The sequence below is a fragment of the Notechis scutatus genome, chromosome 4, assembly GCF_049901735.1.
Source record: "Notechis scutatus isolate UNSWTSFEM ecotype Mainland chromosome 4, rNotScu1.2, whole genome shotgun sequence".
Lineage (NCBI taxonomy): Eukaryota > Metazoa > Chordata > Lepidosauria > Squamata > Elapidae > Notechis > Notechis scutatus.
Genome location: NC_142012.1, coordinates 62,434,817 through 62,460,670, shown reverse-complemented (window position 1 = coordinate 62,460,670; position 25,854 = coordinate 62,434,817). Strand labels below are relative to the sequence as shown.

Here is a 25,854-nt window from a genome sequence, read left to right as displayed (position 1 = left end):
ATGTACTTTGGGTTCGGACTGAATTTCTTCCCTTTAAAAACTGTTCTTGGGAGAGTTTTTTCTCCAGCCAGTGATAACTGGACATTGGGGGCCAAGTTGGAGGAATTAAAGGGACTTTACCTACTTTTGTGACTTGGTTGCTTTTGTGCCATGTCCCGGGTCATCACAAGTCCATTTAAGCTCACTCCAATTGCTTCAGTGACTCCAGCCAGCCACCTCATTCTCTGCTGTCCCCTTCTCCTTTTGCCCTCAACTTTTCTAAGCATCAGGCTCCTATTCTGTGAGTCCTTCCTTCCCATTAGGTGGCCAAAGTATTTGAGTTTCAACTTCAGGATCTGGCCTTCTAAAGAGCAGTCAGGGTTGATCTCCTCTAGGATTGACCAGTTTGATCGCCTTGCAGTCCAAGGGATTCGCAGGAGTCTCCTCCAGCACCAGAGTTCAAAGGCCTCCATTGCAACTGGGAAAACCATAGCCTTGACATTTGTTGGCAAGGTGATGTCTCTGCTTTTTAGTATGCTGCATAATATACCACACATCAAATAATCTATCAATTGTCTTCACCGTCCATCAGTTGCAACACTTTTAGGAGAGGGCCAAATTTTAGAAATGCAAAAGAATGAATACTTGATTTTGATTGTGGGTGGGCTTAAAGTACCAGACTAAACTGTATACACACTCATGGCCCAATGCTCAGTTTATCTGGCTGGAACATCTTAAACACTGTACAACCACAATTTTCGCAAATGCTAACATTGTAACAGGAACATATTTTGATACTTATTTTCCTGGTTCAGAAGGGAAAGCCATATATGGTAGTAACAGAACAATCCGTTGATTTGAATTTGTATCACTGTAATGCCCAATTCACCTACAATTCTCTTCTGTACTGTTTCTGTGTTAATTTGTCCCACAAAAATTACAAAAATGCAGCATTTCTGAAGCTGTAACAATTTAGAATTATATACGTTCATTTCTAGCTATGAAATATATCATTGAGGAAATGTAAAAGCCAGAGGAAGAATAAGTTCCTATCAATTTATTGATTCAGTAAATGCAAATCAAGTTTTATTCATATACATTATCTCAAGTATCTCTGTGAGTTGAGGGATGTGTGTGTGTGTGTGTGTGTGTGTGTGTGTGTGTTGTTGTTGTTGTTGTTGTTGTTGTTGTTGGTTATTGTTGTTGTTCTTTTTGGTCTATTTGTCCCAATAGTATTCTATACCCTTGAATCCATGAACTAATTTTATATATTACATCTAGTTCTTCCCAATGTAATAGATCACCCCCCAAAAAAGGTTTAAAACTGTGATGAAAGTAGCTACGAAAGGGAGCTTGTTTCAATTACCATAGTGATTGGGCTTTATTGAGTTATCGGTTTAAAATGATTTCCTCTATCCTACAGTTTCACCCTGGGGGCTCCAAATGAGCAGGAACCTTTCCTATAATTGGCTAGCTAAGCTAGGTAATGCTTATTCCTATTTCCTCCAGAGGAAATAAGCTTAATGGATGCAAAAAAAATAAAATAACTGGACTACAAAGCATCAAGAAAAAATAAAATGGCTAAGTCTTTCAGTGATTACTAATAATACTACAGTAAATACTGTTAGCTGTTCACAATCTAAGTATAGTACATACAATTATACATTGCAATGTCCTACCTGTCAATGAATACTTCAGCATCAATCATAACAACACAAGAGCACACAATAGATACAAACTCAAGGTTAATTGCACCAAACTTGATGGCAGGAAATACGACTTCAGGAACAGAGTGGTCAATGTCTGGAATACTCTACCTGACTCTGTGGTTTCTTCCCCAAACCCCCAAAACTTTAACCTTAGACTGTCTCCTATTGACCTCTCACCCCTTTCCTAAGAGGTCTGTAGGGGGAGTACATAGGTGCACCAACGTGCCTACCGTCCCTGTCCTATTGTTTCTTTTTATTTTTCTTATATGTATCCATTTCATGTATTCATAACTGTGTTTATACTTATACCTGTTATCTTATAATCGCTTGACTAAATAAATAAATAAATAAATAAATAAATAAATAAATCTTGAATCTACAGTAAATTCCATTAATGTGGAGCTTTATATTGGATATTCAATGTCTTGGTGAGTAGCTAAGTTGTATTACTCCAAATGAATTCTAGCTCAGCACAAATATAAACTTTTATTAGCATTATCGTAGGGTTCAAGTATGAAATGCTTATATATTCCTTTTTCCTAATGGACTCAACATCATCATCATTCTAACTGGAAAGTTTAAGACTTGTGGACTTCAGCTCCCAGAATTCCTGAGCTAACATGACTGGAGGAGGAATTCTGCGAATTGAAGTCCACAAGCCTTAAAGCTGTCAAGTTTGAAGACGCCTGCTCTTCGCCTTCTGAATTTCAATCTTTCATATTAGTTAAGACTAAAATTGGGGAGAGTCAAAATTTAAATGACAATGGAGATCAGCCAGTTTTCAAACAGTCACTGTCAAACCGTCAAAATTACCCCTTGGATTATCCCCAATCCAATCTGAATAGAGCTGGAAGGGACCTTGTAGGTCATCTATTCCAACCCCCTGCTCAAGCAGGAGACCCTATAGCATTTCAGATAGGTGGCTGTCCATCTCTTTTTAAAAACATCCCATGATTAAGCCCCTACAACTTCTGAAGGCAAACTGTTCCACTAGTTAATTAGTCTTCACTGTTCGGAAGTTTCTCCTTAATTCCAAGTTACTTCTCTCCTTGATTAGTTTGGTGCTCTGCAAAATAACTTGACCCACCTCTTCTTTGTGGCAGCCCCTTAAATATAGAATACTGCTATCATGTCTCCCCTAGTCCCTCTTTTCTCTTGACTAACCATCTCCAAATCCCACAACCGTTCTTCCTGTGTTTTACTCTTCAGGCCTTTAATCATCTTAGTTGCTCTTCTTTGCACATTTTCCAAAGTCTCAATATCGTTTTTGTACGGTAGTGATCAAAACTGGATGCAGTAGTATTCTAGATGTGGTCTTACTAAGTTTTTATAATTGCTGTGAGGATCAGATGGAAGGGAAGGAACATAGAAGAGTTGAAGGTTCATAGAAGAGATGAAGGACCATAGAAGAGAAGGATCAGATGGAGGGAAGGAACATAGAAGAGTTGAAGGTTCATAGAGGAGATGAAGGACCATAGAAGAGAAGGATCAGATGGAGGGAAGGGAACATAGAAGAGTTGAAGGTTCATAGAAGAGATGAAGGACCATAGAAGAGAAGGATCAGATGGAAGGGAAGGAACATAGAAGAGTTGAAGGTTCATAGAAGAGATGAAGGACCATGAAGAGAAGGATCAGATGGAGGAAGGGAACATAGAAGAGTTGAAGGTTCATAGAAGAGATGAAGGACCATAGAAGAGAAGGATCAGATGGAAGGGAAGGAACATAGAAGAGTTGAAGGTTCATAGAAGAGATGAAGGACCATAGAAGAGAAGGATCAGATGGAGGGAAGGGAACATAGAAGAGTTGAAGGTTCATAGAAGAGATGAAGGACCATAGAAGAGAAGGATCAGATGGAAGGGAAGGAACATAGAAGAGTTGAAGGTTCATAGAAGAGATGAAGGACCATAGAAGAGAAGGATCAGATGGAGGGAAGGGAACATAGAAGAAGGTTCATAGAAGAGATGAAGGACCATAGAAGAGAAGGATCAGATGGAGGAAGGAACATAGAAGAGTTGAAGGTTCATAGGGAGATGAAGGACCATAGAAGAAGGATCAGATGGAGGAAGGGAACATAGAAGAGTTGAAGGTTCATAGAAGAGATGAAGGACCATAGAAGAGAAGGATCAGATGGAGGAAGGAACATAGAAGAGTTGAAGGTTCATAGAGGAGATGAAGGACCATAGAAGAGAAGGATCAGATGGAGGGAAGGGAACATAGAAGAGTTGAAGGTTCATAGAAGAGATGAAGGACCATAGAAGAGAAGGATCAGATGGAGGGAAGGAACATAGAAGAGTTGAAGGTTCATAGAAGAGATGAAGGACCATAGAAGAGAAGGATCAGATGGAGGGAAGGGAACATAGAAGAGTTGAAGGTTCATAGAAGAGATGAAGGACCATAGAAGAGAAGGATCAGATGGAGGGAAGGGAACATAGAAGAGTTGAAGGTTCATAGAAGAGATGAAGGACCATAGAAGAGATCAGATGGAGGAACATAGAAGAAATGCAGATGGAGGAAGGAACATAGAAGAGTTGAAGGTTCATAGAAGAGATGAAGGACATAGAAGTGGAGGAAGGGAACATAGAAGAAATGCTTTGAGGTTCTGGAAGAAAAATATGATGTGAAAGCAAATAATTATTACCACTACCAGTGCTATATTTTTGAAGCAAAAACTACTACTTGCTTCTGTATAAAGTTTCTCTACTTATCTTCCACACCTACATTTGTATTAGCAAATGAATTATTGAAAACAAGAAAGAAAAATTCTGAGTATGTCAACCACACTATTCATCTGCAAAGACACAGCCTAATAACAAAAAAACAAAAAAAAAACAAAAACACAGCCTGAAGCCTGACATCACATGAGACATCTAATACACTTTATGCTTGGAAGACGTTGATACTATTTTCGTGGAAATAGACTAATATATTTCACAACTCCACATTAGCGATAGGGAATCCTAAGGTCTGTTACCAATGGCTATCTCTCTGTAGTTTGTGTTTTAAAAGATGCACTGATTAAAAGCATGCATTTAGCAATGGGGAAGGGAGGTAGGGGCACTTGGGCCCTAAAGGGAAAAGAGGATACAAGGCAGTCCTTATGATCAATTTTCCATCCTGCATGGGCTACTGAAAATACAATGTACCTTGAAGGGAATAAACATGCCTATAGGGCATTTTCGTAAACACTCTGTCATCCTTCGTGAACTCTCCTGACTCCATTAAGCACACTGCTGCAGCCCTTTGAAAGGATCCTCTTTCCGTCAATAGGCATGACCTACAAATCAGTACATGATCATTAACTTTTGTTTCCACGGGCCAGCCTGTGATTCCCACTTAATGATATTAAAATCCCCAAATACAAAAGAAAAAAGTGTTTCGATTCATAGCATCGTTCACGCTCAGAACAAAGGCAGCATTGCTGCTGATGGTGTGGTGGTTTTTAAAACATTCTCATTCTTAAAGAGACAACTTCTTGAAAGGTGGTGTTTTTTTTTTTGGTTTTTTTCTTTTGGCAATCCAAAATCAAAGTTTTTGGGACTTTGAGATTTGCTGGGATTTGGTGCCAGAGCTGCTGATGCCTCCAAGAACGGAGTTAATGTGGGAATAATGCACATTAATGTGGAAATAATGGGATGGGATTCAACTGGTGTTACTACCGGTCCAGTGACTACATTTTGCGTGCGCATGCGTGCGTGCAAAAAAAAACTTAAGCTGTGCTGCATGGACAACTGAAAAGCGCTGCGCGCAGGCGCAAAGCATTTGAAAAGCGTCGCTTTTCCTGCTTTTTCAACCTCAGCTGTGCCGCGCAAAGCAGCTGAGGTTGAAAAAGCAGGAAATAAAGGACAGGTAAGAGCCCAGGTGGGCGGGTGGGCCAAACAGCAGCAAACACAGAACCGGTTCGATATCTGCTGCTCTTAAGAGCTACCGATTCTATAGAGCTGGCCAGAACCGGTAGCATCCCACTCCTGAAATAATGTGAGGCAAATAATCGCCGCTACTAGTGCTATATTTTTGAAGCACAAGCTACTACTTGCTTCTGTATAAAGTTTTTCTACTTATCTTCCATAAAGGTAAAGGGTTCTCCTCGCATATACATGCTAGTTGTTTCCAGCTCTAGGGGGCGGTGCTCATCTCCGTTACAAAGCCCAGGTGTGGCTTGGTAGGCGTGGCATGGCTTGGTGGTGGTTTGGTGGGCATGGCAGGGGAAGGATACTGTAAAATCCACATTCCCTCCCCACCCCACTAACCTGCTTTCCAGCTCCGTTCTCCTGTGCAGGGCAAAAGAAGAAGACCCAGCCGATCAGCTGGGACTCGGGAGGCAGAGAATAGATGGCGTTGGCAGGGCCAGTCAGAGGTGGTATTTGCCGGTTCTCTGAACTACTCAAAATTTCCACTACCAGTTCTCCAGAACTGGTCAGAACTTGCTCAATACCACCTCTGGTCTCAGTTAATGTAGTTAACTACTGTAAGTTGCTTCTCTGAAAGCCACTTTGGCATCTAAAATAGGGGTCTCCAACCTTGTTAACTTTAAACCTGGCGGACTTCAACTCCCAGAATTCTGGAAGTTGAAGTCCTCTAGGCTTAAATTTGCTAAAGTTGGAGACCCCTTATCTAAAGGGATCAAGCTGGAAACCAGAAGACTCTGAGTTCTAGTCCCACATAAAGCCAACTGGGTGACCTTGAGCCAGTGGCTCTGTCTCAGCCCTAGGAAGCAAGATTTCTGAAAATCTTCCTAAGAAAACTTCTGAAACGGCAGTCACCAGACATTGACTCAAAAAAAAACAAAAAAAAACAATGACTCAAAAAAACATAAAAACCCTTGCCATTCTGCTGAAATATAACGCTGTCAACTCAAGTACCCAACATCTCCTGTTACGTATTAAAACTGCAACAGCAGCTATTATGTTAGGTACTATGAAAAACCCCTGGAATTTTTTCCTCCCGCGGGTCAGGTAAATCCTGAGCTTCAACTATTCTGAATAACGATAGGCAGATAGAGCTAAAGCACTAAAAACATGACTAAGATAATTGTCAGACTCAATAATCCACGAAAAGACAAGCTTTGGGTTCCATTCTCTTGTTATCTATTAAAGCAAACGAATGAACTGGAGCTTCCAAGGATTTCCAGGAACAATAATGTAAACCTGCCAGCACAGATGCAGTAAGCTCTGTATTTTTGTCAGAAAATGGCTTATTCGGATTACCCAATAATGCATTTCTTTTTTTCAAATCAAGCCATGATGCATGCATTGGGAAGACTTAGCATGTATCTTAAGAAAAAAAATCTCCCACTTACCGAGCAAGGCTGTAGCAACCAGACAGCCCTCAACTTTTGACCTCAATTGAGCCCAACATTTATGCTGCTAAGTGAGAAATTTGTTTAAGTAAGTTTTGCCCCATTTTACGACTTTTCTTGTTGTTAAGTGAATCACTATGTTGTTAAATTATGGTTGTTAAGTGAATCTGGCTTCCCCATTGACTTTGGAACCAGTGTCTGAATTTTGATCACGTGATCATGGGGATGCTACAAGTAGGAAAAATAGTCCTGTCACTTTTTTTTCAATGCCATTGTAACTATCAACAGTCAATAAATGAACCGTTGTAAGTCGAGGACTACCTGTAACGATCTCTCCCTTACCAGGTCTTACAACTCATTGCCACTGTAACTGAGTCTTTGTTCTGACCCAAACCCTTTTCCAATAAAACAAACACGAACCAAAGGGAACAGAAACCTTTTAATGATTCTTATGAATCCCCGGTTAAAAGGCTGCTGCAAACTAATTAACTTTGATAAACAGAAGCCTCGCCAAAACTGTGCAAGGCTGCCAAGAATAACAGATTAAGAAATATTTCACAACACAAGAGTCTTCAAATACCAACTTAAGATACTGCAATGTCCACGAGGCTGAGTTTCAAAATGTCTTTGCTTCCTACAAAGAATGTTCTCTTCACAGCTGGCTTTTATCTTCTTGAAGGAGGGGCCATTACCTTGCAGCCTTACTCCTGAGTTACCCATGCTGTTGTAGCTGCTCTTTCCTACGAGCAATCCTGAGCGCACACGCACTTGGCATAGGCTCCTCGGGAACCTCCTCATCGCTGCTGCCAGCCCCCACAATCTTTGAAGGCAGCAGTCCACTCCCTGATGGTCCTGAGTCCTCATCTGAGTCCTCGCTCTCCTCAGCTGCTGCCGGCTAACCACAACAGTCTTCCACCTTGATTCTACTTGTTCTCTTCTTCTCTTCCACTTTTCAGAGAATTAGAGACTTCTCCAGGGAGATAAATGTTTACATAAAGTATTCAAAGTAGGATCAATTTAAGTTTGGTCACCTGTGAAAACTCTGTGTTGAATTGTTTGATGATCCATCTGTTTGTTTTCTTGGCTGCCCATGGTATTCTCAAAGAGATTCCTCCAACATCAAAGTTCAAAACCATTAATACTTTTTTGCCATCTTGCTTCTTCATTGTTCTGCTTTTAGGACTAATGAAAATTAGCAACTACCAAATCCAGGCACAAAAATCTGGACAAGTAGTAGGTGGCTGCCAATAGTTTTTTTTTTTTTTTTTTGGAAAAATACTTTATTAGTTTTACCTTTAAAAGAACAACACAACTACATATTATGTACAACAAAAAGACAAATAGGCCTTGGCATAGACCAAGAGGGAGAGAGAGGAAAGCCTAAGAGAGGGGAAAGGGAAGAGTAAGGGAGGGGAAGGATAGAGTAGGGAAAACAGTTAAAATAAAACCATATTTTGTGACTGTCTGTAAGATCCTTTCTTCTTCAAAAGTATCATCGGCGGTGCTTTTCTTTATCTCTGCTTCGGAGGCCCTCGGCCATAATTTTCCTAGAGGTGATCTATCTTTGGTTTAGCCAATTATACAAAGGATTCCAATTGTTGTAATATGATGAGGATTCTTTATTTTTAGTGCTTGGGTTAGTTTGTCCATTTCGGCGCATTGTAAAATTTTCTGAATAACCATATGTTCAGTGGGAATGGAAGATAATTTCCAGCACTGGGCAAATGCCAGTCTGGCTGCGGTTAAGATATGAATTACAATATACTTCGATTTTTTGGGTATTTGTTTATCGAAAATTCCTAGAAGGAAGGACTCTGGTTTGTACTCTATTTGTTCCTTGGTTATTTCCTCTAGCCAGCGCCTAATTTTTTGCCAGTACTTCTGGGTTTCCTTGCACGACCACCACAAATGGAAGAAGGTACCTTCTATGCTTTGACATTTCCAACAATTGGGGCTCGTGTTGGGGTGCATCTTCGCCAATCTCGAAGGGGGCAGGTGCCATCTATAAAACATTTTATATGCGTTTTCTTTATAAGCTGCTGATTTCGTGATCTTAATGTTCCTGTTCCAGATCCTTTCCCATTCTGCTAGAGTAATGCTCCGTCCCACGTTTCTGCTCCACGCTGCCAATAGTTTTTCTTTTACTTCCACACCCCAGTTTTTGCTGCTCTCTTCTAGACAAGCAGATTTTTGCAGTCCAGGTCTAGTAAGCATATAACAAAGTTTTCACTTGTCTTCTTGTGTCTTAGGCAGTACATCACAAAGGCAGGATTCTAGATTTACCACCTTTGGTGTTAAGGACTTAAACAATAATTACTATCAGAGAGCAGTAAAATTGTTATGTCTGGGCAGTGGGTCCCAAGGAGAGGCCAGACTCGAAATAGTGACAACAGCTCTTTATTAGGAGAACAGATGCTGAGATGAAAACCCTAGCCGCAGCAGCTCCTTTTATAGGGGCTGGCTGCGGCTAGGCAGCCTATGACATGCATTTGAGCTTGCTGCGCTTGGTTTTACCCAATCGCGGCAGCCCGAATATCAACCAATCAGAACGCTTAATATCGTCCAATCACGGCCCGGCTTTTCCGGACCAATAGGAATTGCAGGTCTACAAGCCTGCTAGTATGGAACACCCCTCCCCTCTTGGTTCCATCCAAGGGGCGGGGTAACGTAGTCACGCAAGTAGGCGGGTCTTCGTACCTGCCTACTAGACTTGCGCAGTTCACAATGTCTCTGTTCACTATCGGATTCGGACGGGCTCTGCGTCGCTCTCAAGCTACAAGATGGAGTTGCCTGGAAGGGTGAGCCGGTCCTCTGGCTGCAACTCCCACCTGGTGATTCCGGGTCGGTTGAGTCGTTTGCTCTGTTGCTCCCGCCTGGGTTCTCTGGGCTGGTAGAGCTTGTCCAGCTGCTGCTTCCAGGCGAAGTACCCGTCTGCCACGATTCCCTTCTGGCTGGTAAGTATTGTTGGTTTTTATTTAATGTCTGTGGGGGGTGTTCTGCGTGTACAGGTGTTTGTTCCTTTTCCGGACTTGAGGATTCCCCCACCCCTCTGATTTCTTGGTTAGAGTCTGTGAGGGGGAAATTGGCCAGCCTGGATCTTAACTGGTCAATGTGATGTTTCCACGACCTCCCATCGGTGGTCTCGAACCGGTAGGAGCGGGGGCCTGTGACTTGGATGATTTTTGCAGGGATCCAAATTGGGTCCCCTGTAAAGTTTTTGGCAAACACAGTGTCTCCTACCTTGAAGGTGCGGTGCTTGCTGCTGGAACCAAAGGGTTTTTCTGGAGTGTAAGCAGGGTGCAAACGGTCTAGAGGTGACCTGAGTTTTCTGCCCATTAGTAGCCCATTGGTGGTGGTGTTCGGTGTGATATGTTGTAGGAGAAGCATCCTGGTGATCTTCTCGTGGATGTCGCCATGTTCCATTTTATGAAGAGGTTTTTTTGTAAATTGAACCATGCGTTCAGCTCTACCATTCGCTGCCGGGTGAGCTGGCGATGTCAATGCGTGTCGGATGCCGCGGTCTGCCAAGTATTGTTCAAAAGGCAATGCAGTAAATTGTGGCCCATTGTCAGAAACGATGACATCTGGCAGACCATGCGTGGCGAAAAGTCTGTTTAATTCCTTGATGACAGCTTCCGTGGTGGTTGTCTTCATTGTGCTCACCTCGAGCCAGTTCGAATAAGCGTCAACAGTGATTAAGAAAGTGTGCCCCTTTGTTGGCCCTGCGAAGTCAATCTGGATGCGCGACCAAGGGACTCTGGGTGTTTCCCATTCTACTGGTGGGGCTTTAGGGGGAGCCGAACGAGTCTCTTGGCATCTGTTACAAGCGGCAACCCAGGTTTCAATTTGTTTGTCCATGCCTGGCCACCAAGCATAGCTCCTGGCCAGGGCTTTCATGCGCACAATGCCAGGGTGCCTGTCATGCAGCAGGTCTAAAACTTTTTTCTGTAGTGTCTCTGGTATTACTACCCGGTCTCCCCACAACACGCAACCTCTTTGCGAAAAGAGTTCAGTTTGCCGGTTTTTAAACGGTTTAAAAGGTTCATTTGGCTCGGTTTCCAGCCATCCCCTCTCCACCCAGCTGAGAACTCGCACCAAGCATTTGTCCTTTCTGGTTTCGCGGGCGATGTCTTGCGCGGTTACTGGTGGCATGGGTATTGTTTCAATTTGCAAGACTGGTAATGTGGGAGCTGGGTCCTCTTGCAAATCAGGCAAGGGGGATCGGCTTAATGCATCGGCATGGGAGATAGTCTTGCCAGGGCGATGTATCAATTTGTAATTATAAGCGGCAAGAAATTCAGACCATCTTGTCATTCTAGGTGACAAGATGTGTGGAGTGGGTTTGTCACCTGCCAATATGCCAAGTAGGGGCTTATGGTCTGTAATAATGGAAAATGTCCTACCATAAATGTATTCATGGAATCTCTTGACTGCGGAGACGATGGCGAGGGCTTCTTTGTCCAGCTGGCTATAGTTCCTTTCTGGCTTGGACAAGGTTCTGGAAAAAAATGCAACGGGGGCTTCTGTTCCATTTGGTAAAACGTGGCTCAGGATGGCGCCAACCCCGAAAGGCGACGCGTCGCAAGTGACGGTCAGTGGTAGTGTCTCATTATATTGCATGAGGACTGCATCTGAAGTCAAAAGGTTTTTTATTTGGTGAAAAGCGTGCTCTTCACGTCGTCCCCATACCCAGGAGGCCTTTTTATCAAGGAGTCAATGCAGAGGTTCTGCGACAGTCGCTTTCTGGGGTAAAAAAATGTTATAGAAATTAATGAGTCCGAGGAAAGCTTGGAGGTCCGTTTTGTTCTTTGGTCTAGGGGTGTTTTTGATGGCTTTCAACTTTTTATCTGTGGGGTGAATGCCATGTTGGTCAAGGAGGTAGCCAAGAAATTCAACCCGTTCAGTGCATAATTGGCACTTTTCCTTCTTCACCTTGAGGCCAGCGTCTTTGAATCTCTGTAGGACCGCCCTCAGTCGTTTCTCTAATTGATTTTTGGTGGGGGCTGCTACGAGAACGTCGTCAAAATAGGGCACGACTCCTTTAATTCCCTGCAGCAATCTCTCCATTAAACTTTGAAAAATGCCTGGTGTGACGCTGACCCCAAACTGGAGCCTGTTACATTTGAACGCCCCTCTATGCGTCACTTGGGCTTCGGAGGTTTCAGCATCGACTGGCAGTTGTTGATAAGCTTGAGCCAGGTCGAGCTTTGCAAAGATTTTGCCACCCCCTAGTGAGTGCAGGAGATGCTGAACCACTGGCACCGGGTAGGCGCTCTGCTGCAATGCGTGGTTGAGGGTGGCCTTGTAGTCCCCACAAATTCTCAGGGAGCCATCAGGTTTGATAGGGGTGACAATTGGGGTCTCCCAACGGGCATGATCGCTGGGTTCTAATACGCCTTGCGCTATTAGTTTGTCTAATTGTTCGTCTATTTTCGGCTTTAACGCAAAAGGCACTCGGCGCGGTTTGAGACGGATGGGGGCAATGTCAGGGCTGAGATTAAAGGAGATAGGGGACCCCTTGTACTTGCCTAGATGTTCACTGAAGACCTCTTGGAAGTCTTGGACGAGCGATGCTTCCCAATCTTTGTCTACTGTGTGGTTGATGCCTGCCATCTCGATCCCCAATGGTGCGAACCACTGCAACCCGAGTAGGCTGGGTCGGTCCTTATCCACGATTGTGAGTGGTAGGATGGTGGTGTGGTTTTTGAAAGAGACTTTAAAATGTCCAGTGCCAGCGACCGGAATGCGGTTTCCTTGATAGTCTCTCAATATTAGTTTCTGGTCGCATAGCTCTTGGCGGTGGATGCTGGGAATTAGTCATTTTATGGTCCTCCAGGAGACCATAGAGAGGGAGGAGCCGGAGTCTACCTCCATGGTGCAAGGTTGATTCTCGAATCTTTTGTGCGTCTATGGATGAAGCGTGGCCGATGCTGACTGTTTGGTGCGTTTCTTCTCTTCTGGTTGCATCGAAGGACTTCCTGGGTCGGCTGTCCCGGTTCCATCTGCTGTCATTTTGGCGGTCCCGGTTAATGGTGGGGGTGCCATCTATTCTTCTTGGGCTGTTTCCCCGTCGTCTGGGGCTGGAGTTTCGTTTGTTTCGGCATACTTTGGCAATATGCCCTCGTTTCTCGCAAAAACGGCAAACAGCATCCAGGAACTTGCATTCGGAACGCGGGTGGTTTCCTCCGCAGCCGGCACATTGGTAACTCGACTTACGACCGCGCCGGTCTCGTCGCTCGCGTTCCGACTGAAGTCTGTGAATTTCTTCCTCTTCACTGTCAGAAGGGGATTCGATGTCGCCGTGGTGGGTGGATGCTGTGTGTTTCTCTGCTGCAGTTGCCATCTCGCTGGTGGGTTGACGGTCAGTTACGTTGGAACGCCGCATTCATGCTGCTGACTTACGGGTGGACTCGGCAGCGGTGGCTTCGACCACGGCATTGGCAAGAGAGATGTCTCCTTTAGCCATCAGCCTGCTTTGGAGAGTAGGGTCTTTCAGGCCGAGGATGAGTCGGTCACGCATAGCTTTGTCTAGGTTGGTGAATCCGCACAAGCCTCCTAGGTTCCTCAGGTCGGCTACGAACTCTCCGATGTTCTCGCCCTCGCGCTGATCCCTCTGGTAAAAGTCATGCCGCCGGATGAGAGTTGGTATCGCCGGGGCGTAGTGGTTCCGGAGGATGTGAGCTAGGGTATCCCAATCCATGGTCTTGACGTCTGCGGGCTTCACAAGTGCCTTGGTCATTTTAAAAACGGCGGGTCCGCAGTGTGTTAGAAAGACCGCTCACTTCTTGCTGCCGGTGGCGTCCTTCAGGTTGTTTGATTCCAAAAAATTTTGGAAACGATCGATGTAGGACTCCCAGTCCTCGCTGGCCGGATCGAATGGTGCGGGTGGCACAGCGCTGCTGGCCATCTTGCAGGTCTTCTAAGCACTTTCTGCCATGTGCTAGTCAGCTCTGTTGTCTCAGTATCCCATCCTCGTCGCCAGTGTTATGTCTGGGCGGTGGGTCCCAAGGAGAGGCCAGACTCGAAATAGTGACAACAGCTCTTTATTAGGAGAACAGATACTGAGACGAAAACCCTAGCTGCAGCAGCTCCTTTTATAGGGGCTGGCTGCGGCTAGGCAGCCTATGACATGCATTTGAGCTTGCCGCGCTTGGTTTTACCCAATCACGGCAGTCCGAATATCAACCAATCAGAACGCTTAATATCGTCCAATCACGGCCCGGCTTTTCCAGACCAATAGGAATTGCAGGTCTACAAGCCTGCTAGTATGGAACAAAAATCATGTACCGTACATATATATGTCAGCACAATGAACAAGAGAGCCCTGTTGAGAATAAACCAAATCTTTCTGAGGAAGATTGAAAACCTTGAGCCAACTGTGAATTACGCCAAGCGGTGCAATCTCATTGTCAACACTGCACAGTATTAGGGAAATCAATTTTTAAGAATATAGTGATGCTGTGACTAATATCACAAAGTCAGCTGTTGAAGAATTACGATGAGAACGATGCTGCAATTTCCTCTGTTTAAGACAAATAGGTTGCAATCCATCTAAGATACTAAGAAGGCATGTCAGAATGAATAAAATTTGCTTCCCCTGCGCAGGGTGGCATGCCTTGTTGGTCTTTACATGTCCAATTAGCACCACCAAATCCCTAAAAGCTGAGTTATGCTAAAAGTATTCAGCTAAACAACCCAAACCGAAAGTTTTCGTAGTGAATCAGCTCCACCACCACCCAATCTCCGTCCTAGTATGAATCAGAAAGGGTATTCTGGAAACTAGCATCAATGCTTAACAGGATTCTGTGAAGCGCAGGAACGGTTGTCTTAGACACCAGTCTCAAAAGGCAGGTGAGGCTGTGGGTACGACATACCTTTCCAAAAGCAAAAATCTGAAGTGAGACATGCTGCAAAAATTAAGGCGTGGGTTTTTAATTTTAAGATTGCTTGTTCCTCTATACCGATACAAACTATTTCATGTAAAATATTTCATTTTGGGGGGGGGGGAGCGGGTCCTTTTCTATATTAACGGATGACATTGTAGTAGGACCATGATTATATCTGTGCTTTGGTTCCTGGCGTATGTGTTTGTTTTATCACCTACATTTAGGTTTTGATTTCGATTGTGGAATTTGAGGAATTGGGTTTAATTTCAAGGGGAAAGATGCTTCTCTTCTGCTGTTATAGATATCAGTGGTATTAGGTTAGGGCAAATGAATAGCATCAGTCAACTTAAAACTGGTTCCCAAAATACTTTTATATGACTTACAGGGATCTGTATGAAATTTTAAGCTTCCTAGTAGATTCTGCCTGAAATCTATTCTCAAAGCGGGAAGAAAATGTGTTCATAGTATTCTTTTGGATTTTATATAATTGTATACATAACATATTTACATTTTAAATACTTGGCAACTGACTCATATTTATGATGGTTGCAGTGTCTCGGGGTAATGTGATCACCTTTTGGGAAAATCTGATACGGAAAGTCAATGGGAAAGCCAGATTCAATTAAACAACAGTGTTGTTAACTTAACCACTGCAGTGATTCACTTAAGAACCGTGGCAAAAAAAGTTGTAAAATGAGGCAAAATTTACTTAACAAATGTCTCAGTTACTAACATGACTTTTTGGGCTCAATTGTGGTTGTAAGTAGAGGACTACATCTTTCTCTCTCTCTCTCTCTCTCTCTCTCTCTCACTCACTCACTCACTCTCTCTCTCTCTTTCCCTCCCTCCCTCCCTCCATCCCCCCCTCTCTCTCTACACACATATATACATACATACATACATACATATGTACATTGTGATGACCCAGGGTGTAACACAAACGTAACAAAATCCAAAACATAAATAAATGTCCTTTAATGCCTCCAATTTGGCCCCACTGTTCAATAATACTCAGTTGGAAATAAAACGTACTCAAAAATAGTCTTCAAAAGAAAGCAGTACAGTCCAAACTTAACGAGCAGATAGAGGTGAAATAAAAAACCAAACAAGCTACAATGACGAAATTTCCACAACGGAACAGGAGAAGTATTTATCAAATTCAAGGAGATAACAAGGCACAGTCTGTTGAAAAGACACCAACCAAGATAACTTCAGACCAAAATAAAACACGCTTTGTTTCCAGCGTTTTCCTGTACGCAAGTCCGTTCTCTTATTCAGTTGTCACAGCTGCAACCCATGAAGAGGATCAAGGCCCTCTCCTCCTGAGTAGATCACATGTCTCCCTTATCCTCTCCTCCCTGCGTGCCCTAGGATGGATAGGGGATGGGCTTGGGTCCTCCTCTGACTGCCCAGCCAGCCTCTGCCCTTCCCCAGCCTCCTCCATAACCTCCAGAGCCACACTTCCATTCCCTGCTGGCTGTTCCTCCTCTCCCTCCGAGTCAGTCTCCACCAGGGGCATGACGTGCACACACACACACCATAACTACACATTATGTACATATATCTCTAACAACAACATACATAACAGCTTGCCCCTAGACACCAAGGAGCAGGTGTGTGATGACCCAGGGTGTGACAGAAAAATAACAAAGTCACAAAAGTACAATAAATTCCCTTTAATGCCTCCAACTTGGCCCCAATGTCCAATTATCCTTGGCTGAATAACAAACTCTTCAAAAAAACAATCTACGAAGGGCAGAAATGCAGTCCGAACCCAAAGTAAAGATAATTAGAAATTTTAAAAAACCAACACAAACCACACTGAAGTAATTAACACGGCAGGCCAGGATGATAAATTGCAGACTTTCAAGGATAACGTGGCAGCCACAAGTAGGGAGGACGCCAAAACCCAGATAAGCCTCGACCAAGATAATGCACGCTTTGCTTCCAGCAAGGAACTGTGTGCAAATGCCCCACTTATATCCTGTTCTCCCAGCTGCAACTAATGAAAAGGATCAGGGCCTTCTTCTCTCTCGCAAGCCACGTTGCTCCCTTCTCCATTCCTCCCTGTGTACCCTAGGATGAAGAGGGGATGGTCCTGGGTCTTCCTCTGAATGCCCAGCTGGACTGTGCCCTTCCCCAATTTCTTCCACAACCACTGGAGCCATACTCCCACTCCCTGTTAGCTGCTCAATCTCCCCCTCAGAATCAGACTCCAACAAGGGCATGACAATATGTCTGCAGGGTGTGTCATAATAAGCCAGATGGCCACTGTGACAATCTAGTCAAAGCTTTGCCTATTTATGTGCATTGCTACCTATTGCACCGAACAGAAAATCATGGAGAGATAAAACATATATATTATAAATCAAATAAGTGAATAGTGATGCCTGGGGCACAGAACAAGAATTCGTTTGCCAGGCCTTGTTCTCACCAACCAAAGTTTGAAACATCATGAAATCATGACCCTCCATGAGGTATAAATTTGATCCCTCAGGAGACGGAATGTGTGGAGGAGTGGAGTTGAAGTCCACACATGTTAAATTTCCTAACGTCGAGAAACACTACAAGGGGTTCAGGCTGATGAAGAAGATCTCTATCCCTACTGCTTACATATTAAACTTTTCTACTTTCTGTGACTCAGAATAATGGATCACAGGAGACGGGGTGTGTGGAGGAATAGAGACACTCAACAGCTCAACCTCCTCTTTGCATGGTTCAGCCCAGGGGTGGGATTCAAAATTTTTAATAACCGGTTCTGTGGGCATGGCTTAGGTGGTGGGTGTGTCTTGTTGGTCATGTTATTGGCTGGGCATGGCCAACTCAATATCACTCACATCGAGGCACGCATCTCCTTGCCTGGCCTCTCATGACTGTGGGGATGCTGCAACAGCCGTAAGTGTGAAAAATGGTCATAAGTCACTTTTTTCAGTGCCATTGTAACTTTGAATGGTCACTCCACACAAGCAAAGTACCAGCAAAGGAGGGGGAAAAAACTCCAGAGAAGTTCCTGAGACAGGAAATCTAGTCCTGCCAAGAATGTCATAAGGGTTAACGGAGAGGCAGTTTCTGTAAGCAACACCAGAATGTTTCCTTCCTGCCTTCCTTACAGGATTAGCCAGTAATTTCTTCTAACAACCGGTTCTCCAAACTGCTTAGAATGTTAATAACCAGTTCTAGCGAATAGGTGCAAATTGGTAGAATCTCACCCCTGCCTTGCAGGGTCCCAAAGACTATTCTAGTGAATAGGTGTGAACCTGTAGAATCCCACCCCTGGTTCAGCCATTATTCTGAGTCACAGAAAGCAGAAAAGTTTAAGACCAATATCTAACCAGCAGGGAAGGAGACCTTCTCCATCAGCCTGAACTCCTTGCAGTGATTCTCAACTTACCAACATAGAATAGAATAGAATTCTTTATTGGCCAAGTATGACTGGACACACAAGGAGTTTGTCCTGGTGTAAATACTCTCAGTGTACATAAAAGAAAAGATTCATCAAGAGTCAAGAATCATAAGGTACGACACTTAATAATAGTCATAGGGTACAAATAAGCAATCAAATCATACTAGGAAACAGTCAATATAAATCGTAAGGAGATGAGTTACAATCATACAGTCACGAGTGGAAGGGGATAGGTGATAAGGAGTGATGAGAAGATTAATAGTAATATTACACTTGTATGTGTTACAAGTTACAAATGTATGTGATATGTACGGACTTCCACCTCAAGTCCATACAACTAATATGTGTGGACTTCAACTCCCCAGCCAGCTCGGAATTCTGCGAGTTGAAGTCCACACCTATTGCAAGTGGCTAAAGTTGAGAAGTTCTGCCCTACAAGGGTGCTAATGAAACAGAAGGAACATTGGAGGTAGACTTCACCAGGTGTGCATCGTCGTTCATGAGTCACTGTGTGAATGAATATGGGTGGTGCTGGATAAAAAGAGTCTATAGTGTTGACAACACTGAAGTGTAGCCTTGTTGGTATGCAAAAGTGAACACAGGTATCCCTGTTTAATCCCAGTAATTCTGAGTTTGCATAACCCAATCTTCTTCTTCTTCTTCTTCTTCTTCTTCTTCTTCTTCTTCTTCTTCTTCTTCTTCTTCTTCTTCTTCCTCCTCCTTCTCCTTCTCCTTCTCCTCCTTCTAATTATTCCTTCTTCTTCATCTTCTTCTTCTTCCTCCTCTTCTTCTTTTCTTCTTCTTCTTCTTCTTTTTCTTCTTTTCTTTTCTTCTTTTCTTCTTCTTTTCTTTTCTTTTTCTTCTCCTCCTCCTCCTCCTCCTCGTTCCTTCTTCTTCCTTCTTCTTTCTTTTCTTTCTTCTTCTATCTACTATATTTTCTTTCTTCTCTTCTTCTATATCCTTCTCTTTTCTTATTTATTTATTATTTCTTATTTTATATATGTATATATTTAAAAAGGCTGTATGTATGTTCCAGCATAACTCTGGAACACCTTGAGCAATCTCAACCAAACTTGATACACAGATGACTTACCCTCTGGAAACAAATACTGTGGGGGTAAGACACCCCCTAATATCCGGGGAGGGGGGTGTTGTGCCCTAAAATGGCTTCTGCCATGGCTTCACAGGGCTCCCTCTTGTGGAGGAATAGAATAATCGCAATGCTGCGCAGTACAACAGCATAAGTCACGACTACTGGATTTTCCTCTCTAATACACGATTGGGATAAATAAATATCCAGGAAACACCAGGTTATCGGGTATAAATCATAAATTAAGGGTAAGAAGCAATGGCGCAAGATGTAAGAAACCAAAAATGGACGGCTATGGATGCTTTGCGACTTGCAAGCTAGAAAACCTTCCCCATGTAACTATCACTCCAACAACTTCAGTTGTTGCTGCCAGATGTGGATGGAGAAAATAGCTTTTAGGACCTAGAAAAATATGGCTAACCCTATGTAAAAAATACAAATAGTTCTCGGTTTATGTTCACAATTGAGCTCAAAACTTTTGTTGTTAAACAGGGCAGTTGTTAAGTGACTGTTGAAGCCCACACGTGTTAAATTGTACAACTTTATTGGCCACAGTTAAGTGAATCTCTACAGTTGTTAAGTGAATCATGAGGTCATTAAGTGAGTCTGTCTTCCTCCATTGACGTTGCTTCTTGGAAGCTGGCTAGGAAGGTTACAAATGGTGGTTATATGACCCCTGGATAGTGCAACTGTCATAAGTACATGCCAGTTGCCAGATGTCCAAATTCTGATCACATGACCATGGGAATATGCAATGGCGGTTTGTGTGAATGGCGGTTATAAGTCACTTTCCTCAGTACCATTGTTAACATCAAACAGTCACTAAAGGAAGGTTTGTTAAGTAGAGGACTACCTGTAGTCAAGCCAACAGAATAGGCCAGTGCTGCTCCCGCCATCGAAGGCCAAATGTGAGGTTCCAGTAGAGGTGGTCCTCAACTTACAACCACAATTGAGCCCCAAATGTATGTTGCTAAGTGAGAAACATGTTAAATGTTGTGGTTCGCCGGCAGCCTGTGCAAACAGCAGCGGAATTGGACAGTGGGGAAGGACAGGATCAGTCCAGGAGTCTGAAGGGGACTCGGATGAGGGTCCTGCATCCGATGCAGAGATGGGGCCAGGACCATTCTGGGAGTGGGGTGCTGACTCTGGAGCCTCCAGAGTCTGAGAGGCAGAGGTCCCAGAGGGGCCTGTTCCCAGTGCGCATGTGCGCAGAGCTGCTAGAAGGCGAGAGCAGCTGAAACAAAAGGGGCGACTCCGGAGTAAGGCTGGGAAGTGATTGCCTCTCCCATGAGGTATAAAGGACAGGCCAAGATGACGAAACCTTTGCAGGAAGCAAAGTCGTTTGTTCGGTTCAGATTCATTCTTGAAGCTCTTTGTACTTTGGTTGGTTTTTGTTCTAGTTTATTTGACACTTCTGTTATTGGCAGCACTTCACAGAAAAGAAAGATGGGTGCTTATCTCGAGGGACTGTTTGAGATTCATTACCGGCTGGGAATGAACATAATTCCCAGGGTTTCAATAAAATAAGACTTGTTTTTAAAATAAGCGTGTGCGTAATTACAGTCTAGGAAGCCCTGGTCAGAACATGAAGTGAGTTTTGTGTCATTTTACAATGTTTCTCGCCACATTGTTAAGTGAATCACTGCAGTTCTTAAATTGGTAACATGGTTGTTAAACGAACCTGGTTTCCCCATTGACTTTACTCGTCAAAGAAGGTCGCAAAAGGGAATTGCATGACTCCGGGACATTGCAACCGTCATAAAATGCGAGTCAGTTGTGAAGCATCCAAATGTAAATTACGTGACTATGGGGGTGCCGCAATGGTCGTAAGTGTGAAAAATGGTCATGAGTCACTTTTCCCAGACCGTTTCCAATGGTCACTCCATGAACTGTTGTAAGTCAAGGACTAGCTGGAAAGCAGGTGACTTTCCGGGTGGGTGGGAATTCCTTGAGATGTGTAAGGAGAGCAAGAGGGTCGCTCCGCCTGTTTATTGCACATAACAGAATAACAAAGTTGGAAGGGACCTTATAGGTCTATTCTATTCTATTCTATTCTATTCTATTCTATTCTATTCTATTCTATTCTACCCCTTATTCTATTCTACCCCTTATTCCATTCTATTCTATTCCATTCCACTCCATTCCACGATCTATTCTGTTCTGTTCTGTTCTCTTCTTTAACAGATAAACAGAGTTGGGAGGGATCTTGTAGGTCATCTAGTCCAACCCCCTGCCCAAGCAGGTGGCCCTACACCATTTGTGACAGATGGCAGTCCAGTCTCTTCTTGAAAGCCTCCAGGGATGAAGCCCCCACAACTTCCGAAGGCAACTTCTGTTCCATGAGTGGATTGTTCTGTCAAAAAAAAAATCCCTCCTGATTTCTAGCTCGAATCTCTCTTTCTCCATCCATTTTTTTTTCTCTCCTTCCTCTGGCCTTCGGGTGCTTTGGGAAAATCGGCTTGAACTCAAATCAACTTGAGACCTTCAAGAAGAGATCGGACTGCCTGCCATTGGTCAGAAATGGTGTTAGGGTCTCCCGCTTGGGCGGGGGTTGGACTAGATGACCTTACAAGGTCCCTTCCAACTCCCGATTGTCTGATATCCTGTCATCCTCTCTGCTGCAGCCCCCCCCCCTCAAAAGTCTCGGAGCCCCGCTAGGGTGTTGTGTCTTCTTCTCCCTTCCAGCGGGCCGCGCGAGGGCGGTTCCCGCGGGCGGAGGCGCCCCGACGGCTTTCCTCCCGGATCTCCTCAGCGGAGCCCCCCCTCGCCGGGGGCGGGGGCGGTAAGCCCGGAGGCCGCCGCCGCCGCCGCGCCGCCGCTGCTGCTTCCTTGACGGGAAAGGAACCTGGAGCGAAGGAGGTGGGGCGATGGCTCTGCCGGCCCGGGCGCCGCCTTTTTTTCTTTTTTTTTTCTTGCCCTGCCTGGCGCCTGAAGGGTTCGCACCTCCGGACCGAGCGGGGAAGATGAGTTGAGGCGCTGCTGCCCCGGCGGAGCCAGCCGACGAACGAGAGCGACCCTGGGGGGACGGACAGAGCCCGCTCTTTGCATGCAGCTGGCGCCGGCGGCCACCTTCTCCCGGAGGGCGCGGGCAGCCAAGCAGCGGCGGATCATGATCCTCACACGTAAGCGGGCGCGGGGGGCTCGGGGCAAGCCGAGCCCGGTCCGTGTTGCGGCTTCTCCCAGAGCCAGCCAGTTGCGGGGTGGGGTGGGGTGGGGTGGTGGGAAAGAAGCTTCGCTGCTCCGGAGGCAAAGCTGAGGCGCTCTGCACATGCTCGGAGGAGGAAAAAAAAAAGGTGGAGGGGTTGTCTCAATCCCAACCCGGCTGGTTGGGGAAGACGGAGTGGGGATGACTTTAAAAAGCCAAGGGGGTGGGAAGCCGTTGAGAGAGAGAGAGAGACGGACAGCTCGGCGGCTTTCCCCGGCGCCCGATCCTATGCCGCTGAGCGCAGTCCAACTCTTGCGAAGGGATTCCCCCCCTCCTTTTTTTGAGCGCGCGCGCGCGACAGTCTGAGGTGGCGTGTTTGGTGCCTTTTGCGCGTTGCGCTGGCAAGAGTCGAAAAGGGCAAAAAAAAAAAAAAAGACCTTTCCCTCAGCACGTAGGCAAAGCGGCTTTGCCTGGAAGCCTTCGGCGAGGGGTCGGGGTCGGGGGGGGGGCGGAAGGAAGGCAGGCTGCCCCTTGGAGCTGCCTTTCTCGGCGGGGTCTGGTTTATTTCACCCCCTCGGTCCTGCTCCTGCTAAAACCTCCCCTGGCTTCCCTGCCGTAACTTTTTACGTGTGGTTTGCATTTTTCCCCCCTCAGTAATGCTCACTTAGAGCTTCGTGGAGCTCTTGTTACCCAGCTGCCCACTTTATATAAGGCAAACCTGAAGTTCAGTGCATTTTATATTCTGCAGAATTTTCTACTTTAAGCGGTTTTCAAAGGTCACCGTTAGGATAGAATTAAAAGTGTTCAGTTGGCCAAGGGAGAAACAAGGATAATTACTATTGCATATATGCACTACTACTACTATTAATCTCATCACTTCTTATCACCCACCCCCTCTCACTTGTGACTGGATGACTGTAACTTTGTGGCTTGTATCCTTACGATTAATATGGACTGTTTCCTAGTATGATTTGATTGCTTATTATGCCCTATGACTATTATTAAGTGTTGTGAAGTGTTTTCCTGAATGCCATCACTCTGCTAAACAAATCATTCCCTCAACACTGTCCAACTATTTACAAAGTCTGCATTACTATTACTATTAATCTTTTCATAACTCCTTATCACCCGTCCCCTCCCACATGTGACTGTATGACTGTAACTTTGTCGCTTGTATCCTTACGATTGATATTGACTGTTTCCTAGTATGATTTGATTGCTTATTGTACCCTATGACTATTATTAAGTGTTGTACCTTGACTCTTGACAAATGTATCTTTTCTTTTATGTATACAGAGAGCATATGCACCAAAGACAAATTCCTTAGTGTTATACCTTATGGTTCTTGACTCTTGATGAATGTATCTTTTCCTTTATGTACATTGAGAGCATTTGCATCAAAGACAAATTCCTTGTGTGTCCAATCACACTTAGGCAATAAAGAATTTTATTCTATTCTATTCTAAAAAAAAAAATAGTAATAACTAAGGCTGAGAGGCAAACTGTATTTAACATACCTTCTTTCCTACAACTCCTACTTTATTTAAAGAAGATAAACCCCAAGACGGCCAATCCACTCAGTCTAGTGCACATCAACCGAATGTACGATTCCAAGCATTTCTATAGCCATCGGTCATACCGGCTGGGAATTACAGGCCCTGTAGTCCAGCAATCTGGACAGAGCACTAGAGAGAAAGCTTCCTTTCTATATTTAACATTTTAGCCTAAGGCTTCTTAGGGGAAACAGGAAAAAGGAAGGAATCCTTGCTTGGTTGAAACCATGTGGCCGCTTCTCCTTGAAATGTGTTTTAAATTAGTATTCCCCCCCCCCCAAGTTTCAAGCCGAAATGCTTTCCGAAGGGCCATTCATCAAGACCTAAGCAATGGGAAAGAGTAGTGGGTAGATATTTAAAAGGAGGAATAGGTGAAAGGGTTAAAGTTGGGTGGGTGGGTGTTAAGTGCCACAGAAAGAAAAGCTTACAGTTCCCTTTTGAAGTTTTCCAGTAATTAGTCTGGTGGCTTCTAGGAGCCTGAGACCCCCTCCTCCCTTTTCCTCTGGTGCCCAAGCTCCTGATGTCATCGGAGGAGCCTTTGATCTCTTTCAAGGAGTAACACCCCCTCTGAGTAGTAAACAATGCCTTGTATTTCCAGCACAAACAGAAAACAAATTCTTTTTGTTCTCTGGCATTTCGGTGCCACCCTCATTTCTGTTTTTTATTGTCACAGGAACTTGTCAATGACATACTTGTGGCATCATTGTGATCAAAATGATTCCATTAAGCTAATGAAGATCATGCCTAATAGCAGTAAATTGGAGATGACGTATTTAGATTAACGCTCACATTTCTCTCTCTCTCTCTCTTTCTCTCTCTCTCCCTCCCTCCCTCTTGAAATAGTAAGTCCCTGATTGGAGATGTGTGGGAAGTTGGAAGGTATTCTGATAATTTTGCTTTAAAAACATGGGTTTTCAAAGTAGAGCCAAAATTCTATGCATTTTTATTTGACTAGAAGCCTGTCTAAACTGATGAGACTGAATTATGAATACCAGTTCCATTAGCTAGCATTTCTCAACCTGGTTTTGTGTAGATGCCTTGAGATTACAGGTTCCAGAATTTCCATTTAGTGAGAAGACTGACAGGCTAGCTGAGAAGTTGGAAAAGTCTTAACTCAACATAAGTTTGGTCTAGCTCAAGCTCTTCAAAAAATTGAAGAGCTTGAGCCTTAGACCAAACTTAACGCTGAGTTAAGACAGTAAGCTACTTACTGTCCAATAGATTTACTTTTCAATAGGTGGCAGCATTTGAAAGCAATGTACTGTCAAGCTTCATTAGCACTTAGAAGGATGACCACCAGGTTATAACAAAACTTTTAAGTTTTTGTTGTTGTTATTTTCATGCTGGCTATACCAAGAAGGCAACCAATTAAAAAAATCCTTGGTATCATTTGTCCCTAATAGACTCTTTTTCAAGAGTCCTTAACATTTAAGGGAAGGAGTATAGCAGTAGGCAGGACAGTGATACAAATTGAGTTAGGATATATGATATGAAAACAGGTAAGCCAAAATTTACATTTTTGTCCCATGTGCTCCTGTGAAGAGGGGACCGTCCTTCACAGTATCATATTTATTTTTAGGCTTCCAGTGGCTTTTTGCATTTTCCCCGTCTCAAAACAGTGTGAAAGTGCACTACCAGTTTTTAATGGTTATACTACAAATATTTAGTGGCCCGGTCACTAAAAAATTTTTGGCAGCCTTCCAGGACTCTGAAATATGCAAAAAAGAGAGGCTTAGAGGAAAAGTACACAAAATGCTGCTTCGGATTTCCTCCGTTATCACAAGCTTTGAATA

The 25,854-nt window shown here is 44.1% G+C and overlaps 1 protein-coding gene across 3 annotated transcripts in view; it reads left to right on the top strand.

Moving 5' to 3' along the window:
* The window catches only part of DLC1 (DLC1 Rho GTPase activating protein), a 353,871-nt gene that overhangs the window by 256,621 nt on the left and 71,396 nt on the right, over positions 1–25,854 (top strand). Inside the window, exon 1 of one of the 3 annotated variants that reach the window (XM_026676573.2) lies at positions 22,166–22,485. The exons of the other annotated variants lie outside the window; for them this stretch is intronic. Within the exon in view, the coding sequence (XP_026532358.2) occupies positions 22,410–22,485 (76 nt within the window). The 5' untranslated portion in view covers positions 22,166–22,409. Of the gene's footprint in view, positions 1–22,165; positions 22,486–25,854 lie in introns of those variants that run through there. 3 annotated transcript variants of the gene reach the window in all.